The sequence below is a fragment of the Diadema setosum genome, chromosome 1 (genome assembly GCF_964275005.1).
Source record: "Diadema setosum chromosome 1, eeDiaSeto1, whole genome shotgun sequence".
NCBI lineage: Eukaryota > Metazoa > Echinodermata > Echinoidea > Diadematoida > Diadematidae > Diadema > Diadema setosum.
Genome location: NC_092685.1, coordinates 16642367 through 16655556, shown reverse-complemented (window position 1 = coordinate 16655556; position 13190 = coordinate 16642367). Strand labels below are relative to the sequence as shown.

Genomic DNA, 13190 nt, shown 5'->3' with positions numbered 1-13190 from the left:
AACATAATATACAGCTGAAATACTACTCGGCAGCACTGTTATGTCAGCTCAAGGTGAATGCTAACCTGACGGGTGTATGGGATGGTTATTGCTCGGAGAATCTCGTCCGGCATCAAGATGTTTTGGCGGTAACCAGTGAAGAAATTCTCGTCCATGGTCACATAGCGAGAACCTCATTACAATTCAAAGGGAATTCACATTGATGTTATTACGTCTGTGAACACACTATGTATAATACAATAGGGATGTATTAATACGGCTTGACACTATCCTTTTTTTTTTATGCTGGCCCTTGAAAACCACCAAAGTCATCAAATTTCATTTTCTGATAGCCTGACAATATCAAGCTCTAATAGTCAGAAGGGTGTTGTGTCATAATGACAAACTTTAGTGAAAACTGATGTACAGCGAGTGCGTGTAACCTGGACTACACTACTGTAGATTGATGTGCCGGTTATGGTGTGAAGGGGAAGGCATGTGGATGCATGAGACTGGGTAAAAGTGAGGGGAAAGAGCAATCACGAGCGAAAAAAAAAAACATTAAGAGAGAGAGGGAGATAATTGGAGGGGAGAGCGAGTGAGCACCGAGCTGTTCTCATCGTGCTTCTCTATAGTGAAGAGATGTCCTGTTGTTTCTCCCGATATGTATTACTGTGACTATTATAGGTTTTGCTGAATTCATTTGTGTTCATCACTCCCTTTTGATATCAACATTTGTTTTGTAAGCATCTACAAAATTAATGTTTAGCTTCTTGCGTTTATGCTGTTTCTATCGCAACGTAATTCCTTTTGCAGTGACTGCAGGCACGAATAACTCAATAAAAAATCCTTTTATGTTATCCCAAATGAAGAGGAAAGCATGTCAGCCAACCAGTATTGCCCGGTATTGTATATATATATATATATATAGAGAGAGAGAGAGAGAGAGAGAGAGAGAGAGAGAGAGATATGATGAAAATTAAGCATATTACATAAATCTCACACTATCAACAATATCGCCAAAATTTAATACCAACTACTGATGATAAAGTTACTACTGACCTTTTGACTGTGATACCAGCTCCAGTTTGCACCTTGCTGCCAGAAAGATGGGATTCAGGTCTGAGATTGGACTACCAGTCACGATATTTCCTCCGACAGCCTTTCAAAGTGAGACGATGAAACACACGGAGTGTTATGGGCTTATTAAAATATGTTCACACAAATTGACCGACATGCTTTCCTCAATTAATAGACCACGTTTTAACCCCACATATAATTTTTGTAAGTAAAACCAAGTTTAGGAGACACAAGCGTACCTTCTGCAGAACTTATTTGAATTATGTCGAAATGGTATTCAATAATAAGCTTTCTGCAGATTATATGTAAGGAACATAGAAAACTTTGACAGAATTGGTTTGTTGAACTATCATAAGTTTTGTTCAAACGATATTTCACAGTTGTTGGGTTTTTTTTTTCAATTTCATTTTGCTCTAAATTACCTGCTCACTTATAGTTTCTTGCATTTCTTAAACCGAAGAGCAAAACGTATGTATGCAATATCTTTTCCAGTTATCGATAAAGGAACATTCATGCGCTTGAAGATGGCAATGGCCATGGATACGAAAGTAATCAACTTTCACAGAAGATAATCCAATCATCTATCTTGCTTTGTCCTATAAAATACAATTTGGAAAGTTAGACGCACGCCCACACTCACACACACACACACACACACACACACACAAAGTCGACATAGTACCGAAGCGAAAACGAAAAGAAATTTGACTCGTACGGAAATTGAGTTTATAAAGTTTTCTATCTTTCTGTGTAATAGTAGAAAAATCATCTTTGACATCACATGTTTAATTAAATACATTTCGATCACGAGGTATAGAGCGTAAGTACGAAAAAAAAAATCACAAGAAAACGGTTGCTTCACTACAGGCTCCGTTAATGTAACTTAGGTGTGAAAATGCCATCAACTAAATGGACTTCCATGTTTCTATACTGCGTGTAGGGGCCGCGGAACGGGGGGGGGGGGTCTGGAGACGATGCATTCCTCTACACTGAAACGCATACTTTTTGCTCTTTAGAAAAACTATGAAAAGGAAAAAGTACGACCCCTGACATACGCGCTTACCGCCATGTTTCTAATCTGAGAACCAGCAAACCACCGAAGCATCTCCACAATAGCAGAGAACACTCTAGTCCTGTGCCCTGAGAAAGAAGAAGTGGTTTGCAAATATTCACCGGCGTGTGAAGAAAAAAAAAAAAAAACCATAAAACAACCGTCAGATCATTTGGATTTTTTTCCCGTCTAGTAACACTGCATTTATAAGATTGGGAACAAACATAAGCTTTAAGCTTAGGAACTGCCTTTCACGTCTTCTTTATATTGGAAACGAATGGTAAGTAGTGTCGATACTATACGAGGAGAAAATAAAATGGCAATCAAGATAGCAGTATGTAGGACGATAGCATTTTTAATGAAAATTCATATATACGCAAAATTGAAAGCTATAGTTTAAATGCCCCCCCCCCAAAAAAAAAAAATCATATATAAAATCATATGTCATGATATCAGTGCGCTCATTACATTCCCATCATTATGAGTCTGTTTTATCTCCCTACAATGAAATGTTGTCATTGTTACATTCCGTTTCATAAACTTTAAAGAAAACAAAATCTAATCCCGTTTTGAATGGCGAAGGAACACTTATCAAAATCATAGTAAACTATGAATAGAATGGAACTCAGTTTCTGAAATCAAACTGCACCGCTTGAGTAAATGGATAAATGCATACTCATACTTGTTATACATGTATTTGAGTAAAATATCTAGGAAGATCGAGGCAAATGTTTATGATGGATTCATTATATTATACATGTATACTTGTTAATGAATAACAGGGCACTCCTATACCATCACACCTGGGAGATCGTGAATGATAGCCTTCAGGAATTGTTCCAGCCGAGAGAGAGTTACCGATGACCCGATCACGACCCCGTCATCGTTGACTTCCATCGAGGTAAGTTTCGGTACGTGTGAAACTGAGACGAGGGTGGGATACAGTCGGTTGCCAAACTTCATTTCGATACCTTCGCCGGTATGAAAGAAATGAAATTATAATCAAAACTTGATCAACACCACGACACAATTCAATGTGTGCTTACAACAAAGAATAAACAAACAACCCAATACTATAAGAGAAATTATAAGGGGAAGGGTTGAAATTCGACGGCTCATCGAGGTAGTCCTGATAAAGTGGGAGGGTTAATGCATGGTTAATGATGACCAAAGTCTTCAGATAATATTATGCCTGCACATGTATTCGAAGGAATCTTTGGGATCCGATAACTCATTAAATTTCTCTTTTTGAACAAATTATCGACCGATTTCTATATATCATTCAAAATAATAAGAAACATCAATAATCTGTTTGCTCCAAGTCAATTTGATTTAGAAAATATTATAGATTCTGCTGATTATTCTACACTGTTCATCTAGTAGATCATATAATAGACGACAAAACACCTGACTGGAATTTTTATGGATTTATCAAAGGCATTTGCTACATCGATCATGACAGTTTGATATACAAATAAATCAGATATGGCATCAGGAGGTATATTGCTTTATCATGGATCATCGATTATCAAACTAAAACAAACAAACAAACAAACAATTCGGTTTCGTTCTTCAGTTCTATCAAATTTGATTCTACATGTGCTGATATTACATGTATTGAGGTCCCCATAAACGTTTTGAAACTCCCATCATCACAATAGATTTGGAAATATGTATCGTATTTTCGTGGTTTGTTTGTAATAAATTATCACTAACATATTTCTCAAAACAAATTTCTTTCATATTTCAGTTTCATAATGTTTCATAATGTTAATTGTATTCACTGACCTACATCCAATCGTCGATAAGAAATCTACAAAATTTTAGCTATTTTCATCGATTCAAACTCGTCGTCGAATGATCACAAACATAATATTCATACCTCAGTCTCTGGAGGTATTGGAGATTATAATCATCTGAAAATCGTTGTCTCTCCGAAGTCCTTGACTATTCTATACCATGCCCTAGTTCAACTGGAGATATACGTCCTGTAACACTGTGTTGGGAAATTGTTTTTCAACGAAAACAAGCCCAATATTACTTTGACATAAACTATTCATCGTTGATCACGACCTCCTACTTCGTATCTCCCTCATATCAACTGTTTCATCAACTAAATCCGAAAAAAAAAATGATATTCACACTTTCAAAATAATTTTTCTTTTTAGCATAAATACTTATAACCAGCTCTCCTCGATGTCCAATGACTTGTTTATCCTAAACTCCAACGTTCTATTCCTACCCAAATCGCCGTTAGTCTGATTATCATGAAGCAAACCCAAGAGATGTTCTTTAAGAAGCGCAAAAAAATCTTAAGATATCATGGGCCTGACGTCTTGAACACAATACCAGAGAATCTTTTTATGATCAATGTAAATTTATTCATTCAATTCAAAGAGCAGTTTAGAGATAGGATATTAAACCACTACATTATTGATTAGAGCGTGTCGTTAATTGTTCATATATTGGTTCTCTCGTATTCCCTCTTATCATTCAAGAAAGGGCATCGAACTTTCCGAGCAGAACAAATAATGTGATCACAAAACGTGCATTTTCTACCAGGGTCTACATTGTATACACACAACACACAAACCCTCTACTATACACTTCTACACTATGCACCACATTACGTATTACTTTTGTTTACCCGCTCGGCATCTGCTCGGTGAGTGGTGACCGGATTAGGACATTATCCTCGTCAAGCATCTGGTTATGACAATGGTGTCATGCATTTACATTACACTTAAAACGTGCCTATAATTTGTCTCTTGAACAGCACGTGTGTGAAATCATATGTTTCTTATGGGCTCAATGTATGACACCTGCTCAACTTCATTTTATATTATCAAGAAAAACAGTGCTGTACATGTTCATTATTATACCCGTTTCTTATCATTTCCTCTGTTCAAATATTATTCAATAATTCTGTTCAATTAACCCAGTAATACATTCTTGCATTTTACATTTTGAATGCGGAAATAGAATAAAATCAATCAATATTAATCCATGAAGATGCCAAATCGTTTCCTCATTGATTCCAAACAAGGGAGGCCCTATTATACAAACTTGTGGCTGTTGTGTGTATCATTACCGATTTCGGTGTTTCCCGCTACCAGTCTGGCATCCGGGAACTTTGTTTTGAGTTCGAGCACCTCTTGTAGGCTGACTGGTCTGTGCCACGTCACGCGTTCTCCTCGAAAGACGAGCGATTTCTGGATGTCGCTTGATGCAAGCTGAACATAAGGGACATTTCAAATGAACTATTGAATCAGTATTACATAAGGCAAAAACGGCATGTGTAACTGCATTAAAAAAACAATCCTCTAAATAAATGTTGCCAATCACTTTATTGAAGAAACATTACGTACCACTTTGCCGCACACCCTTAAAACACATGTGTCCTGTCAAGGAACTTTTTTTTTACGGTGCTTTAATCAAAAGGAAATCAACCAATAAAAAAAAAAGAAAAACCACACGTCTTTTGGTACGATGATAAGAGTTATTCCATTATTGATTCCCGTAAATGTATATGCGTTTCTTTTTCGCCTTCCTGTGTCATGTTGATAAGCACTGTAGACTTATGATATCGTATATGGAATATGTAGACATGGCAAAATGTACAAAATAGTGCTGACCCTTGAACGATTGATATCTTTAACTTTGAACGCATCGAAATGTTTGACAAGCTGACTTAACGGATAAGACACAATCATATCACACAGTCATGCTCGTTTAGGCCGACTTTGTATTACAATCTGCCATATCAAATGATGATTGTGTTTCTGAATTCGGGACAAAATTCATATCTTTGTAAGATTTAGTTAACATCCATGCACTCAAACTGGTAATGTAAGGTAGTCTTACCATCAGCTCTGGCGGAAAAATGATATCTTGGGATGGGTCGTACGTTGCCAGGTCATTCTGGTCGAAAAGAACAGCAGGCTGCATGAAAAGACATATAAAATGTTGACGAGCTGGAAGAGAATGTATCAGATGTTATCATCCATTTATATCCCAACAATGTTCTCGTTCATAGTCGGTATCCTATTATATCTTGGCCCCCCCCCCCTCCAAAAAAAAAAAATTATAAGAACTACAGTAAAGCTTTGCTTAAAATGTAATAACGTACAAACCTACTAACACGTGTTGTTGTTGTTGTTGTTGTTGGGGGGGGGGGCGTGGGAGAGAGGCGTCCCTTATAACTCACCACTAGAAAAATAGACTGATCGGGGTGATAGTCCGCGGTAGACGATTATCATGTTATCATAATGTGTTTACTTATGTAGCACACTTCCTGTATTGTGTGACTTACGAACCCTTGGTAGAGCATCATGATTAATTGGGTATCCTGCTATATATATCGAATAAACGAAAAGAATGATAATGTACTGTAGTACATGGTGAAACAAAAAAAAAAAAAGAAATCATAGTAAAGTTTAAAATAGAGGCGAGGAAAGAGAATGCCACTTCATGCAATAGGACCTCTTTCTAATATTGTGCTACTTTAGCCTCCCATGCAGGATATCTCATATTCCTGACTTTGTAACAGTTGAATAAATCTCACCTTGTCTTCGTCATTTCGGTTGTCACCTTTGCCTCCATTTTGTGGAGCCTGATCACTTCGGCATTTTCCTCCGCAACAGAACTCCTATTCAGTGAAAACATCATGATACACATGACACAGTTTGATATCTTTTCAATTGTCTAAGGGAGGGAGAGAGGTATTGGCAACAGACGAAGGATAACAGTATAGGTCCCTGAGGGCAGGTGCTGCAGCACCCCTGACTTTTTAGGGTGGGTACGTAGCATCTCTGTCAAAAAGCACCTCACTGTTTGTGTGTACTGTAGTTGGACCATAAATTACTTAATGTTAATTCTACAATGTATTTATTATTGTAGTCTCTGAAAATATCTGACATTCTGGTGAAAATCTGGCTTTGCCCCCCCCCCCCCCCCAATATTCAAATACGCCTTTTTGTTAATATATGGATATTACATTTTTAATCTAAATTGTACAAAGTCTCTTGGCATGCTTAGTATACGGTAAAGATGCACACCCGGCCGTAACAATTAAGAGCTGACGGATACCACAGTTTAGGCTATCATATTTTCCCCTTTTCCCCCAATGTTTTGTCTTCAATACAGATTTCAATATAATACTTTCCAACTTTACTTCTAAAAATGCAAAAGCTCCTGTCGTGGCAGAAGGGACCGGTATACCCCTGTCACCTCCCCCGTCCTCTTCCACAGCGTAACACACAATGAATGCAAACGGGCATGCCGAACTATAGACATGCTAGAAGTCGTATGGCTACCACGATTCACTCAACTCTTATTTTCCCTTAATATCTATTTTCTAACTTTTTATAGAAAGGTAAAAATCCAACAAAAGTGTGTACCACGTCGTTGACTTTCAGTTCTAAAAATGAAATAGTCCCTTGTGTGGGAAGGGAGCTCCCAAATTCTCCACCCACTTGGCTGCTGTTCTTATATACACTCATTCAATTCAATTCATTTATTTTTCATTCTTCTTTTTCCAACACAGAATTAATCAGAAATTATCTTATAAACGTACATATTCGACTTGCAAAGGATGTATGATACAGATAAAGATATATGCATGCATACTGGCAAAAATTACAAAGTTACAAAAAAATATAAAAAGATGCAAAATTACACTCGTAGATATTAGGTTTTCAAATGCTTTTATCAGTAAAAGAGGACTCATGCAACACTTACAGAATTTAGTCGGCTGGATGTTTTCCTTGCAACTTAAATGTTCAACCAACACATCGTCTTCCTTTTTTTTTTTATCAGAAAAAATTCCAAGGATTCCTTCCAATGTATGCATCATAAGGTTGCATTTCAATTCTAAAACTGAAAAAAAAACACGAGTGGGAAGGGAAATATCCCCTCCAACCGCTGGGCTGCTGCGCTTAGTTAGATTTTCAAATAATATATCGATTGAAAAATGAGAAATTTCGCAGCAATTGCAAAACTAATTTGATATGTTTCTTGTCTTGCAACTGCAATGATAAGTTAACCAACTTATAGATTATTTCTTTTGCCTGTAAATTTTCTAAATATTTAGTTCTGCAACCTAAAAGTTGCTACGGTGTCTTGATGTTTTAAGTACAGGTATAACTATAAGTTGACAGTGATATAACTGACAGAGTATGTTGAACGAACAGTTTTCTTGAGCAATCATCAAAATCTAATTACATAAATCAGTACGTAACAACAAAGCATTCTCAAAACAAAACACCAGTTTCCTTGTGTGTCATACTAATGTTACAACATTGTAGTACATGTAATGATATTGTGGCTAATAATTCAGATACTGAACTACTACCTCAGTGAATGTCTTATATCCCTGTAGGATGGGTCGGTAGCCCGTGCAGCGACACAGGTTTCCCTCAAGCGCTGCTTGAACCTCTTCCATTGTCGGCCGAGGATTGTTTCTCAGAAGGGCGTACATGGACATCACCATACCAGGGGTGCAAAAACCACACTGGCTTCCGTGAGCCTTGGCGATGCGCTCCTATGGGTGAAAGGAAAGTTAATAAAAAAAAGGGGGATAAATTCACATCATATCCTCACAACCCTTCAGTTGATAAGTCTTAGTTTGGCTTTGACTTTCAACTTGAGTTTATTTTATTTCTCCACGGGTTTACAAGGGTCATCCCACGAGCCCGACTGCCACGAGTCATACAACTCACGAGTCTCACAGCCCATGTGCTTGACACTATAGGCAAACTTGAGTTTTAAGCCCGGTCACCCGGTTATGTAATAAGTGTCGGATTTATGGGCCTTTTTTTGCCTACTGTCAGACTCGTGGACCCTGCTTGCCTAGGGTCGGAATCATGGGTTTTATTTGCCTGGCGTTGAGCTGTATGACTTGTGGGTGTCGTGCAACCGGTTTAATCACCTCAACCGATTGCTGTTCTTCTGTGAGTTTTTGCAGTCTGAACAAAATCATATATTTACAAGAATTCATCTTATACATAGCATAGCATAGCAAAAAACAAAAACAAAAGCAAAACAAAAACAAAAACAAACAAACGGGAAGGCAAAATATACATTGTTAATAAAACAGAAACAAAACAAGAAACTAAACGGTATATGAATTGAATCTAATCAACAAATTCAGTAGAAAATAAAACAACAGAACATTACGGAAAAATGTTTTGGACAAAAATTCAGCCATTCACTCTTCCTTGTAATATCATTAGATTACTAAAACTCTACAATCATATGGCGTTTAGGAAGTTACTCCATTTCATGTTCATTTCTAGAAGACCAATAATTAGTGAAGAAATCTTGTGCAGGTTATTGGTAGACTAGTGAGGCAATGATATCAATAACTCCTCTTTTATGCTGTGATTGTCATCAATTTCGTCGTTTCGACAAAACATTTGAAACGATTTCGATTCCACAACTTTTTTTTTTCATTCAAGTCCTAATCTTGTATGGTGAAACTTACACGTCCCGGTGGCTAATCGATTTTCTTTTCTTTTTTTTATCTATACATATCAAGCTATGATATTCAATAACCATGTTATTTCATCCCGGATTTTGTTGAAACATGACATCGTTGTCTTATGTTTGATTTTACTCCACTTTACTCGGACTTATCTATAGAGTGGCATTTCAGTGTAGGCTCCTATATAGAAATTGTGATATCAGTCAAACGGGATTTGGACCGGAATAAGGTCGAAACACTGAAGCAATTATACCTGAACAGGATGTAGTTTGGTTTCCACACTTCCAATCCCTTCCACTGTAGTGACGGCAACACCGTGGACAGAACACACTGGAACGAGACATGCATTCACCGCTCTGTGTCTACAGAATAATAAACGGAATGGTCTTTTTCATTTATGAATACTAATCATTACAAAGTAAGCACAACTATAGGCCTACATAGGAGTTGGAAGAGATGGGTTGATGGGCCAAATCGTGTCAGTGAGGTTTACATGGGTTCAAGGCGTCAATATCAAACGCGTTGACTGAACCCCCACCATTTTGTCCAAAGCCCCTTGGTTTTGGTGCAAGCCATAGGATTTATGCACTGCAACATACGTGACACGGGGGGGGGGGGGGGGGTCTTCCTCATGCACACGTTCAGAGAGTAAGCTTACCTATACCAACAGTGCGTGCCCCTATAAATTATGTGATGTTTGTATGTGTGAGTGTTTGTGTGTGTCCATGTCGGTGGACATTGTTATATGAAAAAGAAAGAAAAATAAAAGATTGACAAGAACAAAAAAAAAAGTTCAAGTTCAAGTTCAAGTTCAAACTTACTTCAGTGTTTCCACAGTAACAAAAATACATCTCACTTCCTTTAGTGACAGAAATAATGCATGTGAATTGAACAAAGTAAACAACAATATAATGAGCCATGATTGGAAAGTGATCACTCACATCTGGAAGAATTATAAAAGAATCGGGAAGATGTAAAACATTTACAAAACAAGTTGTCAATTAGACTAGCAAAGTGTGTCTTTCTGTGTTTTTTTTTTCTTCATATGTTTTATTGATTTCAACTATTGGCATACAAACATAAATCATTTCTAATTATGGTATACAAATAACACAAACAAGAAAAATAAATTTTGCGAGAAAAGAAAAAAAAAGAGAGAAAAGGCAGCAAAGTAGAGGTATACGTTTGATCTTCAGCCCTCCATCAAGGGGAGAGGGGAAATGAAAAACCGGAAGACACGCGGTAATTCACAACAAAAATAAGAGATGATTTCGATTCGCCACAGAAAGAGGGGAAAAGGGCAAACTCACTTACACTTTCAATGTATGACTAGTGTGATGAAATAGATAGATGTGGAGGGAGCATATACTGTAAAACGAGGAATTCTCGCGTGCATTTCAATTTCGCGAATTTCGCGAGCGCCAAGATTCGCGAAATTAAAATGCACGCGAAAGTTCATGTCTACACTATATGCATTGAATGCCAGTGGCAGTTCGCGAAAATTTCATGCCGCAAAAAAGGCAGTCGGCTCCAATTCGCGAAAAAATCATGCCGCGAATGTGTCTTTCTGTGTTTGACTGCACATAGTTACTTTGAGTGCATTCTCAAGTAGGCCCCTATAGAGGAAACAGAAATCCCCAGTGGGTACAATTTTATTATAAAACTAAGGTAGTTCACGCAACTTAGAGTAACTTGCCATAATAAATCGTAATGAAAAACGGATTTCCTACTTTTTCTTCTGCATCACTGATCATGTTCTTTTTCTTTCATTACATTATTTTATTCTCTCTTCTCTTTCTTTCTTCTCTCCCTAATATCAAATCTTATCATTGTTTAAATTGATGAAATTCTTGCGTCGAATTGTTTTTATTGCAACTTATTGACAAATTTCCCTACATCGACGTAGATAAGCACTGAATTGATCAGTGTTTTAGTAGTAGCCATGACAAAAGAAATCATGGACATACATATTCGAGCAGGGCTCGAGCCTGGTGATAAGGAAGTAGGTTTGAGTCTTCCTCGAGTATGTATGCCGTGTACTGAGTACATGATCATGATTTTTTTGTCATTACTGAAACACGGATCAACTCGGTGCTTATTTACGTCGATGTAGGGCAATTGTCAATCAGTTATCATTGCTGTTGTGGTAGATATCAACAAGAAAAGCATTCGAGAGTCGGCACGCTCCCAACGTAACCTTTCGACAAAACCGAGTGACGAATAGTGAGGGTTTCAATCTACGCGACGCAATCACTGAATTAACGAACACTACACTATACCCACCATTTTTTTGGTGCTCAGAGCTAAACTCGAAAAACAGCCGAGTACACAGCCGAGTACATTGGTTTCTTTGATTTTGTGTATGTATTTTCCGAGGGTCCCATACCCTACAAGCTTTGCTTTTTAGTGGGACCCTCCATTTCCATTCTAGTCTTTGTATCATGTATTTGTATATACCTTAGAAAAGGAATTCCTGTTGGTACTCGTGATCACATGTACGTTTTCTTTGAAATTGTCACAAATACAATGTATGTTCTGTTAATGTATTGTATATTGTTTTCTTTGTTTATTCAATGGAAATGGAAATAAAGTTGAACTTGAACTTGAGCTTGTACACTCCCCCCCCCCCCCCCCTCTTTCCGTTAGTTCTCATAGCAATATATGATACATTCCATGTTTTGAACATGTTGTACGTCAAAAAGCAATAATGATAAGGACACACTGTTTTCTGTGTTGTTTTTTTATGTTATGGTAGAAAATAAAATGAATATAATTTTATGTAGAGATAGGGGGAGAAAGAGTATGTGTTTGCATGACCACGTATGTGCGTTTCTGTCAGCGGACACCTAAACATTGTGCATATCACACTAAATATCCAAAATTTAGTTTCTTACCTGATATTACCCGGCGACGAGCTGTCACAAGACGAGATCATAACCGTACACGATCCACATCCTCCTTCTGCGCACCCTAGTTTGCTGCCTTTCAGACGGACTGTGTTTATGTTTGTAGTTTTCTCGTCATGGAACATAAGAAGTCTCTCATAAAACCAACGTGAAATGTGCATGGGACACAATCATACTAGGTGTTACAAAAACATTTCCCACTTTTGATCCTTAATAGTTCGAAACTATACATCAGATAACACTGTCATTGACATGAGTAATAGATGAATGATGTACAATTTAGTTGGAGGTGATTTGAATATGAGAGCATGAATCAGAGTATCGTTAAATCCATGATTAATTTCCAGTTAGGTTCCAGATTTTGGTTAACTTTGAACCCTCTGTACACAATTGAACTTAACACAAGAACCAGTGATGTGTATGTGAGTGTGTCCTCGCAATGACCCTGAACAATAGACACGAATACCACGAACACCACATTTTCAGAGCTCTGCTGGCTAGGCTTCTGGACTCTTGCTCCAAGGCGCATGAATGCTTTCTAAATCATGATGGATTTCCCTGGGCACTGCTAGTCTGAATTCATGGTAAAGGGTACAATGCATGCACATGAAAAAGATAAGCACATGTATTCATGTGCTTGCATACACTACATTTCAGGATGAATAAAGACTAGCTGTGATTGTGGCTCATG

The 13190-nt window shown here is 37.5% G+C and overlaps 1 protein-coding gene across 1 annotated transcript in view; it reads right to left on the bottom strand.

Annotated features, from left to right (window-relative positions):
• LOC140237319 (xanthine dehydrogenase/oxidase-like) overlaps window positions 1-12624 on the bottom strand; it is a 47670-nt gene extending 35046 nt beyond the window's left edge. The window contains exons 1-10 of the mRNA XM_072317260.1: window positions 12488-12624; window positions 9847-9955; window positions 8463-8651; window positions 6675-6758; window positions 5975-6052; window positions 5202-5343; window positions 2914-3081; window positions 2123-2199; window positions 1042-1141; window positions 66-172 (exon numbers count right to left, since the gene is read on the bottom strand). Of these exons, the coding sequence (XP_072173361.1) occupies window positions 66-172; window positions 1042-1141; window positions 2123-2199; window positions 2914-3081; window positions 5202-5343; window positions 5975-6052; window positions 6675-6758; window positions 8463-8651; window positions 9847-9955; window positions 12488-12624 (1191 nt within the window). The remainder of the gene's footprint in view (window positions 1-65; window positions 173-1041; window positions 1142-2122; window positions 2200-2913; window positions 3082-5201; window positions 5344-5974; window positions 6053-6674; window positions 6759-8462; window positions 8652-9846; window positions 9956-12487) is intronic.
• Window positions 12625-13190: the final 566 nt, after the last annotated feature.